Source organism: Schistocerca gregaria, chromosome 1 (genome assembly GCF_023897955.1).
Source record: "Schistocerca gregaria isolate iqSchGreg1 chromosome 1, iqSchGreg1.2, whole genome shotgun sequence".
NCBI classification, from domain to species: domain Eukaryota; kingdom Metazoa; phylum Arthropoda; class Insecta; order Orthoptera; family Acrididae; genus Schistocerca; species Schistocerca gregaria.
In genome coordinates, this window is record NC_064920.1 from 1,076,132,656 (window position 1) to 1,076,159,150 (window position 26,495).

The 26,495-nt window shown below is 40.2% G+C and overlaps 1 protein-coding gene across 2 annotated transcripts in view; it reads left to right on the forward strand.

Moving 5' to 3' along the window:
• LOC126281715 (caspase-1-like) overlaps positions 1-10,524 on the forward strand; it is a 129,339-nt gene extending 118,815 nt beyond the window's left edge. For both annotated transcript variants that reach the window (XM_049980892.1, XM_049980901.1), the window contains one exon: positions 6,724-10,524. In XM_049980892.1, the coding sequence (XP_049836849.1) occupies positions 6,724-7,043 (320 nt within the window). In that variant the 3' untranslated portion in view covers positions 7,044-10,524. The remainder of the gene's footprint in view (positions 1-6,723) is intronic.
• Positions 10,525-26,495: the final 15,971 nt, after the last annotated feature.

The following is a 26,495-nucleotide window of genomic DNA, read 5'->3' on the forward strand; positions in this document are numbered from 1 at the left end:
GGCCTTGTTTCGACTTAGGGCTTTCAGTGCTGTGTTAAACTCTTCACGCAGTATCGTATCTCCCATTTCATCTTCATCTACATCCTCTTGCATTTCCATAATTTTGTCCTCAAGAACATTGCCCTTGTATAGACCCTCTATATACTTCTTCCACCTTTCTGCTTTCGCTTCTTTGCTTAGAACTGGGTTTCCATCTGAGCTCTTGATGTTCATAAAGTGATTCTCTTATCTCCAAAGGTCTCTTTAATTTTCCTGTAGGCAGTATCTATCTTACCCCTAGTGAGATAAGCCTCTACATCCTTACATTTGTCCTCTAGCCATCCCTGGTTAGCCACTTTGCACTTCCTGTCGATCTCATTTTTGAGACGTTTGTATTCCTTTTTGCCTGCTTCATTTATTGCATTTTTATACTTTCTCCTTTCATCAATTAAATTTAGTATTTCTTCTGTTACCCAAGGATTTCTACTAGGCGTCGTCTTTTTACCTTCTTGATCCTATGCTGCCTTCACTATTTCATTCCTCAAAGCTACCCATTCTTCTTTTACTGTATTTCTTTCCCCCATATATGCCGGCCACGGCGGTCGTGCGGTTTTAGGCGCTGCAGTCCGTAACCGCGGGACTGCTACGGTCGCAGGTTCGAATCCTGCCTCGGGCATGGATGTGTGTGGTGTACTTCGGTTAGTTAGGTTTAAGTAGTTCTACATTCTAGGGGACTGATGCCCTAAGATGTTAAGCCCCTTAGTGCTCAGAGCCATTTGAACCATTTGAGCCGCCATATATGTTACGCATTACAAAATGAGGTAACAAAAGTCAAGGGATATCTCCTAACATCATGTTGGACCTCCTTTCGCCTGGCGTAGTCTGGCGACTCGACATGTCGTTGGAGGCCCCCTGCAGAAATACTCAGCCATACTCCCTACATAACCGTCCATATGTGCGAAAGTGATTTCTGCGTGAACTGATCACTCGATTATATCCCATAAATGTTCGATGGGATTCAAATCGGGCAATCTGGGTGGCCAAATCATTCGTTCAGATTGTCCAGAATATTCTTCAACCAATCACGAACAGCTGTGGCCTGCAGACCTGGTGCATTGGCACCAATTAAAATTCCACAGTTTTTGGAAACATGAAGTCCATGAGTGCCTGCAAATGTTCTCCAAGTAGCCGAGCATAGCCATTTGCAGTCAATGGTCGGTTCATTTTGACCAGATCACCAAGTCCATTCCATGTAAACACAGCCCACACAATAACGGAGCATCACCAGTTTGCACAGTGCCTCGTTGACAACATGGATCCACGGCTTTGTGGTGTCCACACCACACTCGAACGCAAGCATCAACTCTTACCACCTGAAATCTTGACTTACCTGACCAGACCACGGTTTCCAGTTCTCTAGGGTTCAACCGATACGGCCACGAGTCCAGGAGATGCGCCGGGGGCGCTGTCGTACTGATAGCAAAGGCGATGGCGCCGGTGGTCTGCTTCCATAGCTCATTAACGCCACATTGTGCCTCACTGTCCTAACGGATACGTTCATCGTAGGACCTACAGACATTTCTGAGGTTATTTCACGGAGGTTTCTTGTCTGTTAGTACTGATAACTCTACCCAAACGCCGCTGCTCACGGTCATTAAGCGAAGGCCATCGACCACTGCGTTGTCCATGGTGAGAGACAATGCCAGAAATGTGGCACTCTCCGCACACTCTTGACGCTGTGGAATATTGATTTCCTTAACGCTTTCCGGAACTGAATGTCTCATGCATCTAGCTCCACCTACCATTCCGCGTTCAAAGTCTGTAAACTTCCATCGTGCATCCATAATCACGTGTGACCGAGCGGTTCTAGGCGCTTCAGTCCGGAACCGCGCTCCTGCTACGGTCGCAGGTTCGAATCCTGTCTCGGGGATGGATGTGTGTGATGTCCTTAGGTTAGTTAGGTTTAAGTAGTTATAAGTCTAGGAGACTGATGACCTCAGATGTTAAGTTCCACAGTGCTTAGAGCCATTTGAACCATTTGAACCTTTCCATATGACTCATCTGAGTACAAACGACAGCTCCACCAATCCACTGCCTTTTCACAGTGATCAGCCAGAACATTATGACCAGCTACCTAATAGCCCATATGCCCACGTTTGGCACAGATAACAGTAGCGACACGTCATGGCACGGGAGGAATGAGGTCTTGGTAGGTCACTGGAGTGAGTTGGCACGACATCTGGTCACAAGTCACCTTAATCTAGTAAATTTCTGGAAAGGGGGCAATGAGCTCAGACGCCATGTTCAATCAAATCCCAAGTGTATTCGATCAGATTTAGATCTTTCGAGTGGGATTGGGGTGGGGGAGGGGGGCAGCACAATAACTGGAACTTGCCACTGTGTTCCTCGAACCATCCCATCACACTCCTGGCCTTGTGACATGGCGCATTATCTTGTTGAAAAACGCCACTGCCATTGGGGAAGATGTTCGTCATGAAGGGGTGTACGAGGTTTGCAATCAGTTTCGATACACCTTGGCTGGCATAGTGCCTTGCACGAGCTCCTCTGGACCCAAGGATCCCCAGAGCATAAGGGGGCCTCCACCAGCTTCTTTCTGTCCCCCAGTACATATGTCAAGGAGCTGTTGCCGTGGACGACGCTGGATTCGCGTCCTCTCATCGGCATTATGAAGAAGGTGTCGGGATTCATCATAACGTGCGACCCTCTGCCGCTACGCCAACATCCAGTGCCGATGGTCACGTGCCTATTTCAGTAGTAGTTGCTGATATCGTGGTAATAATACAGGGACACGCATAGGTCGTCGGCTGTGGAGGCCCATCGTTAGGAGCGTCGGTGCATTGCGTGTTCAAACACACTTGTACCCTGCCCAGCATTAAAGTCTGGTCTTAGTTCACCCGCAGTCCGCCGCCTGTCCTGTTTCACCAGTGTGCACAGCCTACGACGTCCGACATCTGTAATGAGGAGCGGCTGCCCAATCTCAGGACGTCTGGTCGTGGTTTCACCTTGGTTTCGCCACGTATTAAAGACACCACAGCACTTCTCGAACACCCCACAAGTCGTGTAGTCTTCGAAATCCTCGTGCCGAGCCTCGGTCAGGCTCAGATAGATCGCGCGCCTTCCCCATTCTACACATAGACATGACGTTCACTGATACCACAGCCATCGAGCTTGTGTCTGAGTACCACTCATTCCTCGTCAGGTGATGCTGATATTGCCCGGACCGGTTTATGTCGATCGTAGATCGGTGGTCATAATGCTCTGATTGATCAGTGTATACCTTGTGTGGCCTGTCCGGTTGGCCGTGCAGTCTAACGCACGGCTTTCTGGCAGGAAGGAGCGCCTGGTCCCCGGCACGAAGCGGCCCGGCGGATTTCTCTACATCTACATCCATACGCCGCAAGCCACCTGACGGTGTGTGGCGGAGGGTACCCTAAGTACCTCTATCGGTTCTCCCTTCTATTCCAGTCTCGTATTGTACGTGGAAAGAAGGATTGTCGGTATGCTTCTGTGTGGGCTCTAATCTCTCTGATTTTATCCTCATGGTCTCTTCGCGAGATATACGTAGGAGGGAGCAATATACTGCTTGACTCTTCGGTGAAGGTATGTTCACGGAGCTTTATCAAAAGCCCGTACCGAGCCACTGAGCGTCTCTCCTGCAGAGTCTTCCACTGGAGTTTATCTGTCATCTCCATAACGCTTTTGCGATTACTAAATGATCCTGCAACGAAGCGCGCTGCTCTCCGTTGGATCTTCTCTATCTCTTCTATCAACCCTATCTGGTGCGGATCCCACACTGTTGAGCAGTATTCAAGCAGTGGGCGAACAAGCGTACTGTAACCTACTTCCTTTGTTGTCGGATTGCATTTCCTTAGGATTCTTCCAATGAATCTCAGTCTGGCATCTGCTTTACCGACGATCAACTTTATATGATCATTCCATTTTAAATCACTCCTAATGAGTACTCACAGATAATTTATGGAATTAACTGCTTCCAGTTGCTGACCTGCTATTTTGTAGCTAAATGATAAGGGACCTATCTTTCTATGTATTCGCATCACATTACACTTGTCTACATTGAGATTCAATTGCCAATCCGTGCACCATGCGTCAATTCGCTGCAGATCCTCCTGCATTTCAGTACAATTTTCCATTGTTGCAACCTCTCGATACACCAGAGCATCATCTGCAAAAAGCCTCAGTGAACTTCCGATGTCATCCACCAGGTCAATTATGTATATTGTGAATAGCAACGGTCCTATGACACTCCCCTGCGGCACACCTGAAATCACTCTTACTTCGGAAGACTTCTCTCCATTGAGAATAACATGCTGCGTTCTGTTATCTAGGAACTCCTCAACCCAATCACACAATTGATCTGATAGTCTGTATGCTCTTACTTTGTTCATTAAACGACTGTGGGGAACTGTGTCAAACGCCTTGCGAAAGTCAAGAAACACGGCATGTACCTGTGAACCCGTGTCTAACTCCCTCTGAGTCTCGTGGACGAATAGCGCGAGCTGGGTTTCACACGACCGTCTTTTTCGAAACCCATGCTGATTCCTACAGAGTAGATTTCTAGTCTCCAAAAAAGACATTATACTCGAACATAATACGTGTTCCAAAATTCTACAACAGATCGACGTTGGAGATATAGGTCTATAGTTCTGCACATCTGTTCGGCGTCCCTTCTTGAAAACGGGGATGGCCTGTGCCCTTTTCCAATGCTTTGGAACGCTTCGCTCTTCTAGAGACCTACGGTACACCGCTGCAAGAAGGGGGGCAAGTTCCTTCGCGTACTCTGTGTAAAATCGAACTGGTATCCCATCAGCGATTTTAATTGTTTCTCTATCCCTCTGTCGTCTATTTCGATATCTACCATTTTGTCAACTGTGCGACAATCTAGAGAAGGAAGCACAGTGCAGTCTTCCTCTGTGAAACAGCTTTGGAAGAAGACATTTAGTATTTCGGCCTTTAGTCTGTCATCCTCTGTTTCAGTACCATTTTGGTCACAGAGTGTCTGGACATTTTGTTTTGATCCACCTACTGCTTTGACATAGGACCAAAATTTCTTAGGATTTTCTGCCAAGTCAGTACATAGAACTTTACATTCGAATTCATTGAAAGCCTGTCGCATAGCCCTCCTCACACTAAATTTCGCTTCGCGTAATTTTTGTTTGTGTGCAAGGCTTTGGCTATGTTTCTGTTTGCTGTGAAGTTCCCTTTGTTTCCGCAGCAGTTTTCTAACTCGGTTGTTGTACCACGGTGGCTCTTTTCTATCTCTTACGATCTTGCTTGGCACGTACTCAACTAACGCATATTGTACGATGGTTTTGAACTTTGTCCACTGATCCTCAACACTATCTGTGTTTGTGTTGAGCCATCAACTACTCTGAAATCTGCTTTTTGTCACTTTTGCTAAACAGAAAAATCTTCCTACCTTTTTTAATATTTCTATTTACGGCTGAAATCATCGATGCAGTAACCGCTTTATGATCGCTGATTCCCTGTTCTGCATTAACTAATTCAAATAGTTCGGGTCTGTTTGTCACCAGAAGTTCTAATACGTTATCGCCACGAGTCGGTTCTCTGTTTAACTGCTCAAGGTAGTTTTCAGATAAAGCACTTAAAAATATTTCACTGGATTTTTTGTCCCTGCCACCCGTTATGAACGTTTGAGTCTCCCAGTCTATATCCGGCAAATTAAAATCTCCACCCAGAACTATAACATGGTGGGGAAGTTTACTCGAAATATTTTCCAAATTATTCTTCAGGTGCTGAGCCACTACAGCTGCTGAGCCCGGGGGCCTATAGAGACATCCAATTACCATGTCTGAGCCTGCTTTAACCGTGACTTTCACCCAAATCATTTCACAATTCGAATCTCCGTCAATTTCCTTCGATACTATTGCACTTCTTATCGCTATAAACAAGCCTCCCCCTTCACTGTCCAGCCTGTCTCTGCGGTATACATTTCTGTTGAGGTCCGGTGAACCGGCCAATGCGGGCTGGTTGCCCTTACTCCGCCTCAGTTACACTATGTCGGCGTACGCGTCCTCCACGTACGCGTACACCACCATTACTCTACCACGCAAACACAAGGGTTACACTCGTCTGGTGTGAGACGTTCCCTGGGGGGTTCACCGGGGGCCGAACCGCACAATAACCCTGGGTTCGGTGTGAGGCGACGGATGGGTGAAGTGGACTGCGGTAGTCGTCGTGGGATTGTGGACCACTGCGGCTGCGGCGGGTACGGAGCCTGTCTGTCGTTTCTAGGTCCATGTACAATACAGTACAATACAATACCTTGTGTACGCGGTGCTACCGCCATCTGTGCCTGTGCATATCTCTGTCCCATGGCTTTTGTCACCTTAGTGTAGCTGTCTAAATTCAAGCATTTATATCTACGAAATCTTCGAAATATGAAGTTACTCTCGGGATGGACGAAGGATGTGAGCACGAATGCAACACTCATTTGCAAGGAACTCTGTGCTGTGGTAGTAAACCACTATTAGTTCACAGTTTTACGTGTACTCCATGTTTGGAATTATTCAGACTATTCTTTCAGAGCTTTGCTATTTACCCTGAATGACTGTGCATTTTTCACAACTTGTCTAGGAACCACCTTTATTATATTTTTTGGAGTAACTGTTTCTTCCATGGACAGAGCCTTACTTGGACAAACTGTGCTTCTGCCATTCCTGGGAGCTTTCTGTGATGTTGCAGGTCTGTACTCCTTCCGCAATCCAACAAAAGGCTCGTGGTACGTCGAGACACTGTGTTCTCAACTGGAAACCCACGGCAGATCCAAGGACCTGGTGTCGGTGCTCACCGACGTGAATCGCATCGTCGGTCAGAGATATCGCTCAGAAAACAAGAGCCTGCCACAGCTGCATGGCAAGGTGCAGGCGCCGTGCTTCACCTCATCCTTGACACGGAGTCTATGCTTCGGTCATAGGGGCCATGGCCACCCTCAATGTTCCTCGCATGATGTCTACCGCAAAAAACCTCGTTCCACACATATAAATGCAGAAAATATTTCCTAAGAGTTCCTATGTTTCCACCAAAGCACTTGAAGCCTCAGCTGCTGAATGTAATCCTCTGTACCGCCCAGAGTCACGATGAACTTTGTCTTTATTCAGTACTACTGATTGTCTGAGATATCGCTGTTTATGAGTGACATTATGTCTGGTTTATCAATAATTAGTAAAATATGACGTGGTGGCATGCACAGATTTAGTTTATAGACCGCTTAATATATTTAATACAAACTAATTATAAACAGTTCTACAGCAAGTGTCAACTTAATTGAACGAACACAAAGATTCGCAAGCAGATGAGTGCATTTAATGTGTCATTGATGGTGTTCATATCAGAGAAATCAACAAACAGCATGTTCGTCTACTACAGGTGAAGGTATCCATTTCGTATTCGGAATTGCGAACATGTTCATTTCTTCTGAAATATTACTTTTCATTCCATAAATAATGGCTGAGTAATGAGTGAGAATTTGGTTTGGATCCCTTCAATCGGAAATCGGCACATTGTATTCAGAAATAAGGTTTGTTCATGAAATACAAGTAAAGAAAAACGGAGATTCTTTGTTTCCTTAAACATACAAAGGGGATATCGGAGCACCATCTTTCCTTCATCATTGACGTTTTTTTGAAAATATACAAAAATCGAAGAGAATATTTCTACTTACAGAAGTTTTCAGAAAAAGTGATGTGAGTGCTGTACTTAGTGCAATAATGGTCTGCATGCATATTACAGGTCAAACAAATGTATATATGAGCTTCATTCTCATGCAGGTATCTAGTGCATGGCAACTTGCATGTTACTATTGATGATTTTCCTTGCAACATCTGATATGATTAAGGTAAGTTTAATTTTCGCGATTAATTTCATCACCATCACATTCATTTCAAGCATTAGGCACTTTATTGGTTCTCCTATTACAGTACCCATCGTTCCCCCCGTCTCCCTTGATTTCTTCTCCAAAGTTGCTTAAATCTTCTGATCTGGAGAGGTAATCTTTCTCAACTCATCCTTTCGGGGCCTTCATTCGAGTTTCTCTTATTTTTAGCATTTTATTAGACATTTTAAATATGTTCAGTTCTTTCTTAATTTCTGAATATCTAAATCTGTCCGTTCTTGTGCACCATTTTACTTTTCTTGGGAACCACATCTCTGCTGCTTGTATGTGACTTTCTTCACGTTTACTTATAGCCCTGAGATAATTTCAGCCTTGTTCCTTTCCTCGCTTCATTTTCTAAATATCTGTTTATTCCTCCACATATATTCCCAAGCTTTGCTAATTTCTTTTCTATGTCTTCCTCATCGTCATATGTTGTGCCATACCCTAAATAGCTAATATTCAATGGGTTGTTTTGTTCTGTTTTTGTCTCTAAAGGATGCTTTCCTTTGAACGTCATTGATTTTGTTTCTTTTTTGAAATAGTAAAATGGTTTTCTTCACCATTATTACTAATAATTTAATTCGCCTTTCTGGATCATCTTCATTCTCAACTAGCAGTGTGGCATCGTTTCCACATAAAATGCAATTCAAGCAGGAATGTCTGTTAACATCAATCCCCCCTTTAAAAACAACTCCTTCCATTTCCCAAATGCACCATCAAAATAAATCTTAAAATGTGTGGGTGAAATGCTGCACCTTTATCTAACACTTTCGTTTGCAGCTATAGTCTGTACCATTTATATCTGAAATTACAGCTGTGTGTTTGTGCAGATTTTCAAAACGTTATAGTTGTTGTGGATATGTTCTTTTCGTCATAATTCCCCACAGTTTCTTCCTGCCAACATAATCGTATGCCTTAATAAAATCAATAAATACTAAGTTGGTTTCCCTGCCATACTCCACATGTTCTTCGATTATTTGTGCAGTTGTAAATTCTGAATGTGTTGTCGAGCTGCCCTCTGAAATCCCATTTGTTCTTCGCCCAATGAGTTCTTAGCTATAATCTTCAACTTTTTGTTCACTATTCTTCCATAAACTTTGTGTGCAGGTCCAGTAACGTGGTTCCTCTAAAGTTCTCGCAGTTGTAATGATCTCCCTTTTTGAACAATGATATCATCTTTGTCCATGCAAGTGCTTCTGGAATAACTCAATTTCTCCAGCACATGTTAAATAAATGTAGTAATCTCTTTCGCACTCGCATGCATCCATATCTTATCAATTCGGCGTACTAGTAACTTTTCTATTCTTTGTGGAATTGACAAATTCTCTTAATTCATCCACATGTAAATTGTCTTCAAATTTTATTTCAGTTTTATCCTCTTTATTCTCTGTGGTGCATATTTCTTCATACACCAAGTTCTCACAATGTTCTATCCATTTTGCTTGTTGGATGTTATTTGTCTGAGCAACTTTTTCTTTTTTTTTCTTTTTCTTTTTTTTTTTGCTGAACATTTTCATTGTTTTGTAACCTGTCCTTTGCTTATAAACTCGTTACAAGATATTTGATGAGCTTGTTTCACTTCTCAATTTGCTGCATTTCTTTATTCTTCTTAAATTTGATGATTCTTCTCTATTGTTTGATTCAGATATTTAAACATATTGTTTTTTCTATTTATAACTTTATCTAATTCTGGTTTCCAAATGTTTACCCCTATGTTCCTTATTACTTTTTTCTTTCTTCCTAAGACGAGTAAATTAATGTGAAAATATGTTACTGTTCATCATGTTTATGCTCATCATGTTTTTCGAATCTATTACTTCTTTCGGATTTTTTATCAAAAATATATGTACTACATGAAAAAAACACATCTCCTCCACTGTAAGCAAGCAGGGTGTTGCAGTTGTTGAGACACTGTATTGACATTTGCGAGGAGTGGATTAAAATTCTTATTTAGCTACACAGATTTATGTTATGTTAAGTTAATGAACTACACATGAATCCTTTAAGACAAATATTTCTCCTAAATGAACATGACCCATTCCCTACTTCAGCTAATTGCAAATGCAGCCTATGCTCCATCACTAATGACAGCATCATCACCAGGACAATAAACCATAATCCATTTTCATTAATTGCAAAAAATTATGATAAAAACAATTTCAACAATAATGGTTATCAATGTAATAACATTATTCAAACAGAACATTTCCCTCTTATACTGGTAGTGATTTGATGAAAGTATTGCCCCATAACAGAGAAATGTGTATTTAAAGTTTTGTAGTAATTTATTTCAAATGTTAGTTTTATATATTCCTAAGAATTGAATGCGTATGTTTCTTTTATGCAGACGAGAATAAATAAAAATATGTGTCAGCAGTATTTTTATAAGGTATTTTTTCATCATTTGTTTCTTCTGTGTTCATTTTTATTAGCATTTTATTGTATGTAACAATTTCTGTACTTGAAACTGTACATCGATCATTATTTTGTCAGATAATAGTTAAACAATTTTTTGTTTTGTTTGAATTTGGAGATATTGTCAGTTATATTACATTCTCTAATTCTTGTAAATAATTAAAGTTAAATATAAAATTATTTTTGGTTTCTTCTACCATGAATTTCACTGTAATATATATCGGTAAGACATGTCTAGAAGTTACATGCAATAACTTGTCTGGTAACAAGGGGAAGTTAGTGCAAATTATAATTGTTGAGAGAGACCAAGGCTTGACTTCAATAGAGGTGTTCATGTTGGTGTAGGTCAGTTACACAGAGAAGAACAAAATTGCAGAGAACAGGCTTGGATAAAGAGCTTCATCAATCATACTTTGCAGTGGAGACCACAATGAGGACATGTGTGTACATTGTCTCCATTTCTTCACAACTTGTGCTAATGCTTTCCCAGGGATACCAAAAATATCATTCCCAAGCACCTCTCAGTTGCCAGTAATTTTTTTCCTTTATAAACTTCTTAGTATATGTTCATCATTTACTATCCTTAAATTTTTATATGGAAGTATTGCAAACAAATTTCCTTTCTTCATTTGTAGATCTTAATAATTAAAGGGGTTTCCTGATCTACAGTTTTTTGTTAATTCTCACAACAAAACTCACTCATTTGTGCATAACATGTATGTATAAAAAATATACTACTAATACCATTGCCAGTTTGAGAAAGTATAGTTCTTGATGATTTCTTGTTCATTGGTATATATCTCTCTTCTTATAGCAGCATAAGTAACATAGAACAACATATTGAGAAAAGTCGCTCTTACCTGCCTCTGCTATTCACAGACAAGAAGTTAAAGTATCAAAATATTAGTAATAGGAGCGACATATTAATGGATAGAAATTTAAAGCTTACAGACTGCTTGTTCCTATGTAAGGCGTACATTCTCTGATGAACAAAACTGAGATGGCATTTCTGAATGAACCGTCCAGACATTTAGCAAAAGTGGCTTACAGAAACAACCGAACATCAGTACAAGTTTGTTTGCGTGGCCATCCTCCACAGAAAGTACAGAAATACTTGTTTTGGAATTCGTTGTAACTATTTCTTCAGGCACTGCTTTTAATAACGTTAAACGAACAATAGTACACAACAAAAAAGAAGGAGGAACGTGATAATCAGTCTGAAAAAGGTTGGAATTCAAAATTGTGCTTTGTTGTTTTGGTCTTCAGTCCTGAGACTGGTTTGATGCAGCTCTCCATGCTACTCTATCCTGTGCAAGTTGCTTCATCTCCCAGTACCTACTGCAACCTACGTCCTTCTGAATCTGCTTAGTGTATTCATCTCTTGGTCTCCCTCTACGATTTTTACCCTCCACAGTGCCCTCCAATACTAAATTGGTGATCCCTTAATGCCTCAGAACACGTCCTACCAACTGATCCCTTCTTCTGTTCAAGTTGTGCCACGAACTTCTCTTCTCCCCAATCCTATTCAATACTTCCTCATTAGTTATGTGATCTACCCATTTAATCTTAAGCATTCTTCTGTAGCACCACATTTCGAAAGCTTCTATTCTCTTCTTGTCCAAACTATTTATCGTCCATTTTTCACTTCCATAGATGGCTACACTCTATACAAACACTTTCAGAAAAGACTTCCTCACACTTCAATCTATATTCGATGTTAACAAATTCCTCTTCTCCAGAAACGCTTTCCTTGCCATTGCCAGTCTACATTTTATATCCTCTCTACTTCGACCATCATCAGTTATTTTGCTCCCCAAATAGCAAAACTCCTTTACTACTTCATGGGTCTCATTGCCTAATCTAATTCCTTCAGCATCACCCTACTTAATTCGACTACATTCCATTATCCTTGTTTTGCTTTTGTTGATTTTCATCTTATATACTCCTCTGAAGACAATGTCGATTCCATTCAACTGCTCTTCCAAGTCCCTTGCTGCCTCTGACAGAATGACAATGTCATCGGCGAACCTCAGAGTTTTTATTTCTTCTCCATGGATTTTAATACCTACTCCGAATTTTTCTTTTGTTTCCTTTACTGCTTGCTCAATATACAGATTGAATAACATTGGGGAGAGGCTACAACCCTGTCTTACTCCCTTCCCAACCATTGCTTCCCTTTCATGTTCATCGACTCTTATAACTGCCATCTGGTTTCTGTGCAAATTGTAAATAGCCTTTCGCTCCCTGTATTTTACCCCTGCCACCTTTAGAATTTGAAAGACAGTATTCCAGTCAACATTGTCAAAAGTTTTCTATAAGTCTACAAATGCTAGAAACGTAGGTTTGCCTCTCCTTAATCTTTCTTCTAAGATAAGTTGTAAGGTCAGTATTTCCTCACTTGTTCCAGTATTTCTACGGAATCCCAACTGATCTTCCCCGAGGTCGGCTTCTACTAGTTTTTCCATTCGTCTGTAAAGAATTCGTGTTAGTATTTTGCAGCTATGGCTTATTAAACTGATTGTTCGGTAATTTTCAGATCTGTCAACACCTGCTTTCTTTGGGATTGGAATTATTATATTCTTCTTGAAGTCTGAGGGTATTTCGCCTGTTTCATACATCTTGCTCACCAGATGGTAGAGTTTTGTCAGGACTGGCTCTCCCAAGGCCGTCAGTAGTTCCAATGGAATGTTGTCTACTCCGGGGGCCTTGTTTCTACTCAGGTCTTTCAGTGCTCTGTCAAACTCTTCACGCAGTATCGTATCTCCCATTTCATCTTCGTCTATATCCTCTTCCATTTCCATAATATTGCTCTCAAGTACATTGCCCTTGTATAGACCCTCTATATACTCCTTCCACCTTTCTGCTTTCCCTTCTTTGCTTAGAAGTGGGTTTCCATCTGAGCTCTTGATGTTCATACAAGTGGTTCTCTTCTCTCCAAAGGTCTCTTTAATTTTCCTGTAGGCAGTATCTATGTTACCCCTAGTGAAATAAGCCTCTACATCCTTACATTTGTCCTCTAGCCATCCCTGGTTAGCCATTTTGCACTTCCTGTCGATCTCATTTTTGAGATGTTTGTATTCCTTTTTGCCTGCTTCATTTATTGCATTTTTATACTTTCTCCTTTCATCAATTAAATTTAGTATTTCTTCTGTTACCCAAGGATTTCTACTAGCCCTCGTCCTTTTACCTACTTGATCCTCTGCTGCCTTCACTACCTCATCCCTCAAAGCTACCCATTCTTCTTCTACTGTATTTATTTCCCCCATTCCCAACAATTGTTCCTTTATGCTCTCCCTGAAACTCTGTACAACCTCTGGTTCTTTCAGTTTATCCAAGTGCCATCTCCTTAAATTCCCACCTTTTTGCAGTTTCTTCAGTTTTAATCTACAGGTCATAACCAATAGATTGTGGTCAGAGTCTGCATCTGCCCCTGGAAATGTCCTACAATTTAAAACCTGATTCCTATATCTCCATCTTGCCATTATATAATCTATCTGATACCTTTTAGTATCTCCAGTATTCTTCCATGTATAGAACCTTCTTTTATGATTCTTGAACCAAGTGTTATCTATGATTAAGTTATTCTCTGTGCAAAATTCTACCAGTTGGCTTCCTCTTTCATTTCTTAGCCCAATCCATATCCACCTACTACGTTTGCTTCTCTCCCTTTTCCTACACTCGAATTCCAGTTAGCCATGACTATTAAATTTTCATCTCCCTTCACTATCTGAATAATTTCTTTTATTTCATCATACATTTCTTCAATTTCTTCGTAATTTGCAGAGCTAGTTGGCATATAAACTTGTACTACTGTAGTAGGTGTGGGTTTCGTATCTATCTTGGCCACAATAATGCATTCTCTATGCTGTTTGTAGTAGCTTACCCGCATTCCTATTTTCCTATTCATTATTTAACTTACTCCTGCCTTACCCCTATTTGATTGTGTGTTTATGTGTCCTAAATAACGTGGTAGTGTGACCTCCAAACCAGATAAGAGAAAATGCAGATCACAGCAAATTATCCCACTGATGGCGCCTTAGAACAAGGAAATGAAGAAACCTGCCTGAGAAAAATAAGTTAAGTGGCAACAGGAAAAGCCGGTTTAATTACAAAACAAGAACATCAGTACAATGACATACCATTACCAGAGCACTACTCATGTTATTTGACATTAAGATAATGTATTATGCAGGACTACTGATAATATGAAATTCCACACAACGGAATAATCAGCTAGGAGACTGATTTATAGAATTAAATTTTTATTCGCTGAATGATATAAAGGTTCTTGGAATGAGTAAAGTGATATTAGCTGTTTCTTTTGTTGTTGTTGAGGTCTTCAGTCCTGAGACTGGTTTGATGCAGCTCTCCATCTACTCTATCCTGTGTAAGCTTCTTCATCTCCCAGTACATACTGCAGCCTACATCCCTCTAAATCTGCTTAGTGTATTCATCTCTTGGTCTCCCTCTACCATTTTTACCCGCCACGCTGCACTCCAATACTAAATTGGTGATCCCTTGATGTCTCAGAACATGTCCTACCAACCGATCCCTTCTGCTGTTTCTTATGTGGTCACTAAATTATAGTACTTTAGTTTCCCCTCAAACACAGAATGTACCTCTGTATAGTACATCTAACAACTAGTGAGCTTACATAAATATATTGTAAGTCACTACAGATTTTCTGTTTGTTCTAAAAGTTGAAGAAAAAATTGCAGTCAAATATATATAATACAAATAATAATAATGTTTAAAAAGCTTCTAACAATTATACTACCACTACTTCTCTTGATAATATATCGATTACCTTAATGAATATTTAGCTGTACCTGATCAAGGCACTCTGAAAGAGTTCATGTGTTTTAAAACTTGTAATTTTATTTATCCTGTAGATCATACTTTGTGTGCAGAGAAGCACATGATGACATAGGACAAGTCAAAAATGAAGATGAGATGATACATACTTAAAATGATTATGACAGTGATATTATAATGATACAAATGTCCATTTGATATGTACGTAATGCCAAGAAACAGAAAAATATATAGGTGGATATCTTGTGAAAAGTTCAGAATTGCCTAACATTTCAAAATAAGTTCGCATTATTAAGAGAAAGAAATGTAAAAGCAAATAAAATAGAAATGCAAAAGTACCATATACATTTAAAAATTCGTTACTAAAGCAAAACAGTGAAGTTGTCACACTTCTGTATTAAAGCATTTGGGTTTACATGCAAAGTAAAGAACATGGACAGAACAAATAATACGGGAATTTAAAAGCATATATTAAAAATACATTACAAAGGACAAACTCACTTCTGTATTACAAATTCATAACAATTTAAAGAGAGTTACGTTGTATATAAGAAGGAGAAACTAGAATTTTGTGTCAAGAAATACAGTAATGGGGTAAAAACCGTATTTGAAAAAAATATGTTTCATTTTTATTCTCATGTCTTTCAGATTATTAATATTGTTGACCTCTGATGGGAGATGGTTGTAAATTTTTATTGAAACCCATCTGTGTGTTATAATTATTAACTGAGATTTGTTTCTAGTGTTATGTGTGTGGCAGTCTGTATTTATGTGTAGATTTCCTAAATAGTAGGTTACAAAACAAACCAGTTCCATTATATGAGGACATGGAATTGTCAGGATTTTTAATGCTTTAAACAGTGGTTCACTGTGTTCACTACTGTTTTCTGATGGCATTATTCTGACCATTTGCTTGCTTTTATAATGTGAAAATGATATTGGATTCAGAATTATTTCACCAGAAAATTAGACCAAACCTCATATTTGGCATGGTACATGAGCTTCAAACTGTCAGAGTTGGCTGCATCTATTATTGTAGGTAGCACATTTTGCTGAGCTTCTTTATAATTGTCACTGCATGCAGTTTCAAAAAAATGGCTCTGAGCACTATGGGACTTAACATCTGAGGTCATCAGTCCCCTAGAACTTAGAACTACTTAAACCTAACTAACCTAAGGACATCACACACATCCATGCCCCAAGGCAAGAATCGACCATAGCGGTCGCGTGGTTCCAGACTGAAGCGGCTAAAGCTGCTTGTCCGCACCACCCAGCTATGCAATTTCCAGTTTAGTATACCACTGCCAGTTAGTCCAGGGAATTTGGTGTGCTGCAGACTGAAAGTTCCATATTTCCTAATATGTATGTCTGCACTGAAGCTGGTAATGTTCTGCCTTGTGTATAAGTCCACACTTACAGTTTTCTGACTGTTTATTAGCAGTCTGTTTGCCTCACACCAAGGTTTTATGTGTCTGGTACTTTCACTGACTGTTTCTTGAAGCTCTTCTTCTCTATTGGAAATTAAAATGTTTGTGTCATAAGCATACAAAAAAGAATTAGCATTAGGGGTGTTTTCTAGGAGGTCATTGATAAACAAAGTGAAAAGGACTGGGCTAAGAACAGACCCCTGTGGTACATCTCAAGATACATTTAGTGTATCTGATTCCTACATATTGTATCTTTTCACTTACATAACTACTGAACCAACTGTGGGTTGTACCCCTGAGTCCAAATTTCTCAAATTTTGCAAGGAGCAGCTTATGGTTGACAATATTAAAAGATTTTGATTGGTTAAGTAATATACTGAGAACAGGCTGTTTATGATCGATTAGACCTGAGCACATTTTTAAAATTCATGCAGTGCATTTATGGTTGACTTGTTTTTGTGAAAAACGTATTGAGAAGAAATTATAATGCTGTTGGAGTTCAAAAAGCTTTCTAATCTTATGGAAACATAGTATTAGGAAATTTTTGAAAATGCAGATAATATTGGAATAGTCAGTTTTCTCTCGTTTCTAATACAATGGTATAATTTGAGAAAATTTTAACTGATATTAGACAGAGGCCCACAGATGAAACTGGAACACTTTTTAAGTCAAAAGCAAGTACTATTTCTTGGCCAACAGAGCATAATTTATTCTTTCACCTCTGTTACACAAGGTGTTATTAGAGACAGGTAAAAGGCATTCAAGAGAATGTATGACCTTCATTAGAAGCATATTCAATTATGATAGTCTGTACTCATTTTGTGCTTTGACTTTAGTGATGCACTTTATAATATGGTTGTTGTTAATCTGGACAAGGTTTTGAATAGGATTAAAATCTATGGAGCAGTGATAGGAACAACAGGTGCATTCACCCAAAGCCTAGGTAAGGTAAGTCAATTGCAACTCCAGGACCTCCTGTTAACTGCCACGTGTGAACTGCAGAATTGTGATTACAGACAAGCAACATTAAAAGTAAGTGCCACAAAGACATTGTGTTGACAAGAGAAATTCATTGCACCTTCGAATTCGCCTGTACAACAAAATTTGTGGGAATCGGATTTTGTTTATGATTCTTAAAATTACGCTAAAACAGATGTAAAACGCAGGTACGTGCAGTTACTCACATCTAAGAACAATATCTAGCTCGTGATTGGTGAAAGACAGCTGCTGCAATGGCTCATAAAAGTCACGTATTTACATTCTTATTTTGTCATATTTCAACTGTTTTTAGACAGATACCCGTCGCCCAGATTTATTTATGCCTCATAATGATACAAACAGGACATTAGTCTGACTTCATTACAGAATGTAACACATAAATTCAGCCAACATTTGCACTTGGAGTCATTACTTGGAGTCATTACAAATCTTCGTGAGACACAAACCAGTAAGGCCATGTATTTTGCATATCTTCAGTGACTAATATAAAATGCAAACATGTTCTGGGGTAACTCATATTTAAGAAAGAATGTTTTCAAAGCTCAAAAATGTGCTGTAAAAATAATATGTGGTGCTCACACATAATCATCTTATAAGTATCTGTATAGGACTAGGGCATTGTGACTACTACTTCAGTGTATATTTATACCCTTATAAAATCTGTTGTAAATAATCAGATGCAGTTCAAAAGGAAGAACGATAGGCATAGTTGCAATACAAGAAGGAAAAATGACAGTCATTACACCACATTAAGTTTGTTTTTAGCACAAAAAGTGGTGCACAATGTCACTACACAATTTTTTTGTAACTTATTCAGTGATCTACAATGTCTGACCGGCAGCGAAGTAAAATTTAAAAACAAACCAGAAAAGGTTTTCCTTGACAATTCTTTCCATTTCATAGAAGTTCTACTAATGTAACATGTAAGACAAGGTAAATAGAAATTACTATTTCTCATTCATATATTCCAAAAAGTTAATGAAAATGAAATATTAAAAGTCTTATTTATATTCCATGTTTAGTTATATTTAGAAAGTAATTTGTGATGTGAATGCCAAATGACTGGTTCCTTATCTTAACTAACAAGCTAAATAATTGAATGAAATAAATAGTCGATGAGGTACATTATTTTAACTGCACCATGACAAAAAAATAACGACATTTTAAGGTAAAATTTGAAACATAAGAAAACATTCTCATTTTCGTAATTCAAATCATAGATCTGAGTAAATATTGTCAATGAAATTAATAATTAACAAAAGGATCAAGAACAAAATTAGTTGTTTTCAAACTATCAGTCACTCGAAATAAATGTGATAGCGAGAATGGAGGCAGTTTATAAACATGGAAGAGCAATATTTATTTAAATTTCATGTATGATCAGTAGATTTGGTTGTGATGTGCTTTGGTTTACGTGATAGAGAACTAACAACCTTCTTCTAATATGGGTTACACACCCTTATATCTTTTATTGTCTGCATATTCTTTTTAAAGAATATTTATTATTAGCATTCAGAAAGTTGAACGACGCTATAAGAGAATAAGATCGGAATTGGGAATTTATTTTTGTTGCTATTACATCAAACTGTTCGTCATCTAGAATGATTTTTAAAGTGTTTTGCCACTGACATCTCTTTTGAAGCTAAAGAGAGGTGGGAGAGAATGAAATTAACGCCATTTTAGTGTGTAGGTTACTTTTATACTCTTATTGTAAATCACCTATGCTCCGTTCCCCCACCCCTCCCATTTCCCTGTATAAATACTGTATAGCTTGTCATAGCTCCATAGGACTGTAATGTTAACTGTAATGTTTACTGCATTAAAAAAATTCACAGGGCTAACCCAAGAAGCCTCTTCTTAACTTTTGCAGATCTAGTAATAACTAAATCAATCGAAAATCAATATTACAGTGAATATACAATAAAGCTACACCAGAGAGTCATTCGTCACCCGCAGTTATTGTAAGCCAAGGCTTCGGACGAAAAAGGGTCAGAACTACTTTCAGATGTTTGCTACACTAACTGGTGGAGTGGCTGACATTTTTATAATCATGCAAATGAAAGGATAAAATTAATATGTAGTACATCTCGATTATGTCAAGAAGATATCGCGGAATTTTAAAAGCAGTCTCCACGTAGTGCTTTCACATAGCCACCCATAATTTCAGCTCTTGTACTACAAATGAAGCAGAAGTACCCAGAAGGTACTTCCACATCTCCTTTGGTTCTTTCACAATTACGGTGTCTTCTTCACTGTATCATGTACATCATACAGATTCATCACCCCTGGGTAGTGTCTCTCCTTCTGATCCGATATGATGTTCTCTAACAATAGGATCTACAAGTGTCTTCGAAAGAATTCTTCGGAGGACGGAGCGGTCAGGTGATTATCTCGGTATCCCTGTCAAGAAACAATACGTGGTGCTTTCATATCCATATCCAAGCGTTCAGCGACTTCTTGAGCTTCAAAGAACAAACTGACGGTAAACTGAACCCACAACTTGGTAGCCTTCGTTTATCGATTGCTCTCTTTAAATGCACAGTAATTAATGAAGAAAGCTGCTGAGCGTTACGGTTATCCCTGCAAATGAATCAGAAACACACGTGAAGAACTTAAGTAAATAACAAAGACGATAACTTGAGTCCTAATAGGTGAGGGAAAGAAAAGTTAAAAGCATTAGTATGTTTCACAACTTACGTAGTACTCGCACATCGCCCAAGCAGACAACTGAGAGAATAAACTGACGACTACGTAAATATTGTCGAAGGCATTGGGCTTCGAAAGGGGTTGAAGCGTCGCGCCACCGTTAAATCTTGTAGAGGGCATCGCATATTTTAGCAAATCGTCGCCTTGAAACCTCAGACGACCGTCAGGTCTCTCCACTCAACGCGTCTTGCGGATTTCCTGCACTGCAAGTCCGCCAAACGCTTTTTTAAAGACATTATGTCTCGTCGCAGAGCATTATCAAATGCTACTATCTTCTTCATTGCTGCTGATGGGTTCGGACAAATAGTGACTTCGGAAGAATTTTCGAGAAAGTTGTTCAGTAAAAGATCGCTACAAGTGCAGTATTTTACGTTGAGGCTGTTGGTGAGCTCCCGAATGGTCCTCTTTAATTCAGAAACCATAACTGAAAAGCTGCCAGTGACAATTCCCAATACACATTTTCTTATTAATATTACATTACTTGGAAAGTTCTTTAACTATTTCGCCAAAAGCGAATCCAGTTAAACCGTAACTCTTCACTTGCATTTTATAGACGATTATTCTCATGCTGTTGTGGTCTTCAGTCCTGAGACTGGTTTGATGCAGCTCTCCATGCTACTCTATCCTGTGTAAGCTTCTTCATCTCCCACACGGACTGCAGCCTACATCCTTCTGAAACTGCTTAGTGTATTCATCTCTTGGTCTCCCTGTACAATTTTTACCCTCCACGCTGCCCTCCAATACTAAATTGGTGGTCCCTTGATGCCTCAGAAGATGTTCTACCAACCGATCCCTTCTTCTAGTCAAGTTGTGCCACAAACTCTTCTTCTCCCCAATTCTATTCAGTACCTCCTCATTAGTTATGTGATCTACCCATCTAATCTTCGCAGTCTTCTGCAGCACCACATTTGAGAAACTTCTATTCTCTTCTTGTCCAAACTATTTATCGTCCATTTTTCACTTCCATACATGGCTACACTCCATACAAAAACTTTCAGAAACGACTTCCTGATACTTAAGTCTATACTCGATGTTAACAAATTTCTCTTCTTCAGAAACGCTTTCCTTGCCACTGCCAGTCTATATGTTATACCCTCTCTACTTCGACCATCATCAGTTATTTTGCTCCCCAAATAACAAAACTCCTTTACTACTTTAAAGTGTCTCATTTCCTAATCTAATTTCCTCGGCATCACCCGACTTAATTCGACTACATTCCATTATCCTCGTTATTCCATTATCCTGCTTATTCTCATAAGCATCACAAAATTTAATAAAATCCTCCCTTCGATTTCTTTCGTGAAGGTAACAAATAGATAAACTGAGCTGTTTAAGGTGAGAAATGTCGGAGGTTTTGTCAAGCACACTGGAAAAAAAATTTGCTTCTCTAACTCTGGATAATATTTCGTCTTTAATTCTTCTTTGTATACGTCAATGAGTTTGTTTTCTGTGGTTTTGCTTACATGTGAGGCACTGGAAGAGTTCCAGATTTCAGTCTGCTGCAGCAGTGTGTGATGATACGAAACTTCATGGCAGATTATAACTGTGTTCCTAACCGAGACTCGAACTCGGGACCTTTGCATTTCGCGGACTAGTGCTCTGTCAATTGAGGTACCGAAATAGAGCTCACAAATCGACGCAACTCTTCTCGGCTCTCTTTAACCTCAGAGTCTTCTTGTGAGGTAAGCTGGTTAGCGGCTCTCGTTCAAGGTGATGAAAATGAGGAAAAAAGTGGTTGGCAGCCTCCAGAGTCTGTTGATATTAGTTCCGTTGATGAATCATCAGGTTTCCTCTCTCTCCAAGCAAATCATCGAAGGTCTTCAAAGGTCTCTGATCAGTTGCTTCAGAGGAACATTCGTCTGAAAACCACGGAATAATGTAGATAGAGGGGTAAAAATTGACACGCATGCTTGGAATGAGATGGGTTTTTTTAGAAAAAAAAAGCAGCGGCCACTTCCGTCATGCTTGACCTCCCAGGTCCCCACACCTCAGTCCGTGCGATTATTGGCTTTGGGGTTATCTGTGTATCGTGTATCTTGATCGACCGACATCTCTAAGGAAGCTGAAAGGCAACATTCGACGCCATTGCCTCACCATAACTCCAGACATGCTTTACAGTGCTGTTCACAACATTATTCCACGACTACAGCTATTGTTGAGGAATGATGGTGGACATATTGAGCATTGCCTGTAAAGAACATCATCTTTGCTTTGTCTTACTTTGCTACGATAATGATTGATATTCTGATCAGATGAAGCGCCATCTGTCGGACATTTTTTGAACGCTTGTATTTTTTGATTCTAGTAAAACCCCATGTCATTCCAAGCATGTGTCAATTTGTACCTCTCTATCTAAATTATTACGCGATTTATTCAGTTTTCAAATTTATATTGACTTTTCGATCACCCTGTATGTTGTGCCAAACTGTAGTATAACTTTTCCATTGTTGACAGGGCTGTAGCGGAACGTTAGGGAAAACCAGTAAAATTAAAAAGAAAATGTCTGTCCTAAAATCCGAGAATATTAAAGAGCTGGAACGAATTAGGGATTTTCCAAACTGCTGTTCTACTTTCACTCACAGTCTTGATTCTTGTCTTCGCAGGCTATTCAACCATATTGTTATGTTGACGTGGAGTACATCTCCTCCTATTGCCTTATTCACCTTTCGAAACAAGTATATAACCCAATATCTTTCATCTGAATCTCAGCAGCAACCACCACTGCAGTGTGACAATAAGCTTAGCTGTAGAGAATGACAATGCTTTAATGATAGCACTACTCTGCACTTAGGTTAAAAGAATAACACCAATAGTGAAGTAAAGCGGAAGCAGGTGCAGTCTGCATTGTTGCCTAATTTATAAAAAAAAGGCAGACTCTGCTCCCAACCCACCCCCTGCCCCACCTCCCCCCCAGTGTAGATGTGGTAATGTCACAGTGATAACATCAAACTTTTGATATCTAATTAATTAATTAGTTAATTAAATTAATCCACTCCACCTCTAAGAAATCCTCAGCCTCACCCCACTGCTGTCCCTGGTGTAGATGTGGCAGTGTCTTACTAAAGACATCAATGGATAATCACACTGATAACATCAAACATTTGATATGAAATTAATTAATTAATTAACTTTATCCACTCCACATCTAAGAAATCCTCAGCCTCACCCCACTGCTGTCCCTGGTGTAGATGTGGCAGTGTCGTACTAAAGACATCACTGGATGATCGCATGCATTTTCCTCCCATGCCCCATCCCCCCACCTTTCTTCCCTCACTTCCCGTACTATTCCGCTCCTCTACTCCCCTCAGATACTTGTAAATTGATGGAAAAGTTCACTAAGTATGTCCTGAGCTTTTAAAGTGGAAGCAAAAAGTGTAGTTTATTTTCTTTATTTTGGGTGTTACCCTGGTGGAAAATTTTCCTTACTTCATCATTTCCAGGGCTAAAACTGCTGATAATTAAAAATTTTGGTTGGAAATAGAATTGGTAGTTAGTCTGCAGCCTAGATGTGTGACCTAGTTCGTAATACCGCACTAAATTTATATTTTTGGCGGGAAAGACTCATCTATGCCCTAATTACACATAATCAATCATATAATTCAGTACACAGTATCCCAAGTGTTGTTATCTCAACGGAAAGTGTTTCAAAACTGTTGGGGAACTGTCCTGCTCTAATTACACAAAAAATTATGATAAACCACATATAACGCCAAAAACGGCAGCACAGGTACATAAAACATCCACTGCGCAAATTACACAGCTACAGATTGCAATCATGCCCTACCCTAATTACACTACTACAGATTGCGGGAATAACATATCGCAAAAAGCCGTGTCTGTAAAGATCTAAAATGTCACTAACGAAGATCTAAGAATGCTACCTAACAAGTACTGCAAATGGAGGATAATGATACCTGCACCTTCGACTAACAGCTCCAAGCATATGTACAGTGCTAGAAAACACGGCCACCGCACTGCATTGAACGCTACGACCCCTGACTGCTCTGAGCAGAAACACCATTACTGCTCTATCTTGGGACCACTGACAGGTTATTGCAAAGGTACTAGCTGCATGCAGCAACCGCCAGGGTTCTGGTGACGCAAGAGGCAACTGCCACTTATCGCCAGCTGCTGTGGCCGAGCGGTTCTAGGTGAATCAGTGCGGAACCGCGGTACTGCTATAGTCGCAGGTTCGAATACAAACTCGGGCATGGATGTGTGTAAAGACTTTAGGTTAGTTAGGTTTCAGTAGTTATATGTCTAGGGGACTGCTGACCTCAGATGTTAAGTCCCATAGTGCTTAGAGCCATTTGAAACAACCATTTGAGCCATTTATCCAGCGGGTAGGTAATATTACTCTTACACCGAAGAGCTGAAGAAACTGGTACACCAGCCTAATAACGTGTACGGCCCCTGTGAGCAAGCAGAAATGCCACAACACGACGTGGCTTGGACTCGACTAATGTCTGAATTACTGCTGGAGGAAAATGACACCTTGAATCCTGCAGGGCTGTCCATAAGTCCGTAAGAATACGACGGGTGCAGATCTCTTCTGAACAGTACATTGCAAGACATCCCAGATACGCTCAATAATGGGGAGTTTGGTGGCCAACGAAAGCGTTTAACCTGAGAAGAGTGTTCCTGGAGCCACTCTGCAGCAATTCTACACGTGTGAGGTGTCGCATATTCCTGCTGGAATTGCCCTAGTCCGTCGGAATGCACAATGGACATGAATGGATGCTTGTGACCAGACAGGATGCTTATGTACGTGTCACCTGTCAGAGTCGTATGTAGACGTATCAGGGGTCCCATAGCAATCCAACTGCACGCGCTCCACACCATTACAGAGTCTCTACAAGCTTGGACAGTCTCCTGATGACATGCAGGGTCCATGGGTCATGAGGTTGTCTTCATACCTCTACATGTCCATCCGCTCGATATAATTTGAGACGAGACTCGTCCAACGAGGTAACATGTTTCCAGTCATCAACAGTCCAATTTCAGTGTTGATGGGTACAAGCAAAGCGTAAAGCTTGTTTCGTGCTGTCATCAAGGGTACACAAGTGGGCCTTCAACTCCAAAAGCCCATACCGATGATGTTTCATTGAATGGTTTGCACACTGACGCGTCTTGATGGCCCAGCACTGAAATCTGTAGCAATTTGCTGAAGGGTTGTACATCTGTCACGTTGAACGATTCTCTTCAGTCGTCATTGGTCCCGTTCTTGCAGGATCTTCTTCCAGCCATAGCGACATTGGAGATTTGATGTTTTACTGGGTTCCTGATATTCACAGTATGCTTGTGAAATAGTGGCATGGAAAAATACCCACATAATCGCTACCCTGGAGATGCTGTGTCCCATCGCTCGTGCGCTCACTATAAGAATATGTTCAAACTCACTTAAATCTCGATAACCTGCCATTGTAGTGGTAGTAAAACTGCCCCAGACACTCGACTTATTTAGGCGTTGCTGACCGCAGCGCCATATTCTGCCTATTTTCATATATGCATCTTTGAATACACATACCTTTTACCAGTTTCTTCGGCACACCGGTATAGATTTTACAGTGTGTGGTGGACAGCACGCGATCGTACTAATACGCTGAACTAATAATGGTTCTTCCTGGAGGCAAGCACACACGCTTCCAACGATATGTCCTCTTCCAAGAACGTAGACTGACAGACGTAGTTCACAATACTGCCATCACAGGGTTCTCGAAATTGGGACATCATGGATTCCTCCCACCCATCCCCATCCCCCTCAGCTCGCTTCCCCCACCTGGTAATTGAATCAGTTGTACTGATCTGACAGCGTGGAAGATCATAGGTTGGCATTTCCTTTATTTCGCAATTTCTGGTGAAGCGCAGTTCTAAGGTGGCAGAATAAATGAAGGACAATTTCGCACCTTACATGAGAGTTTTTTTACATCGTAACGGGAAGGTGAATGTGACACCTGAGTTACTTCGGCGAAAAAGAGCACATTTGCCTATAAAAATGTACAATATGCAATGCAAAGGGATGACACTCAATCGACGGTATTAACCCACCGATTTTATATACTACATGGCAATGAGCAAAAGGTGAAACTAACAACTAGAGGAAGCGTTTCGTTTGGAAGCAGGCGAGATCAAGCGAGAAAGGCGCGCAAGGGGCAGTACAATGGAAAGCTCTAAGGGGCGTCCCACGGCGAATGTCAACGAACGGACCAGGTGACTCA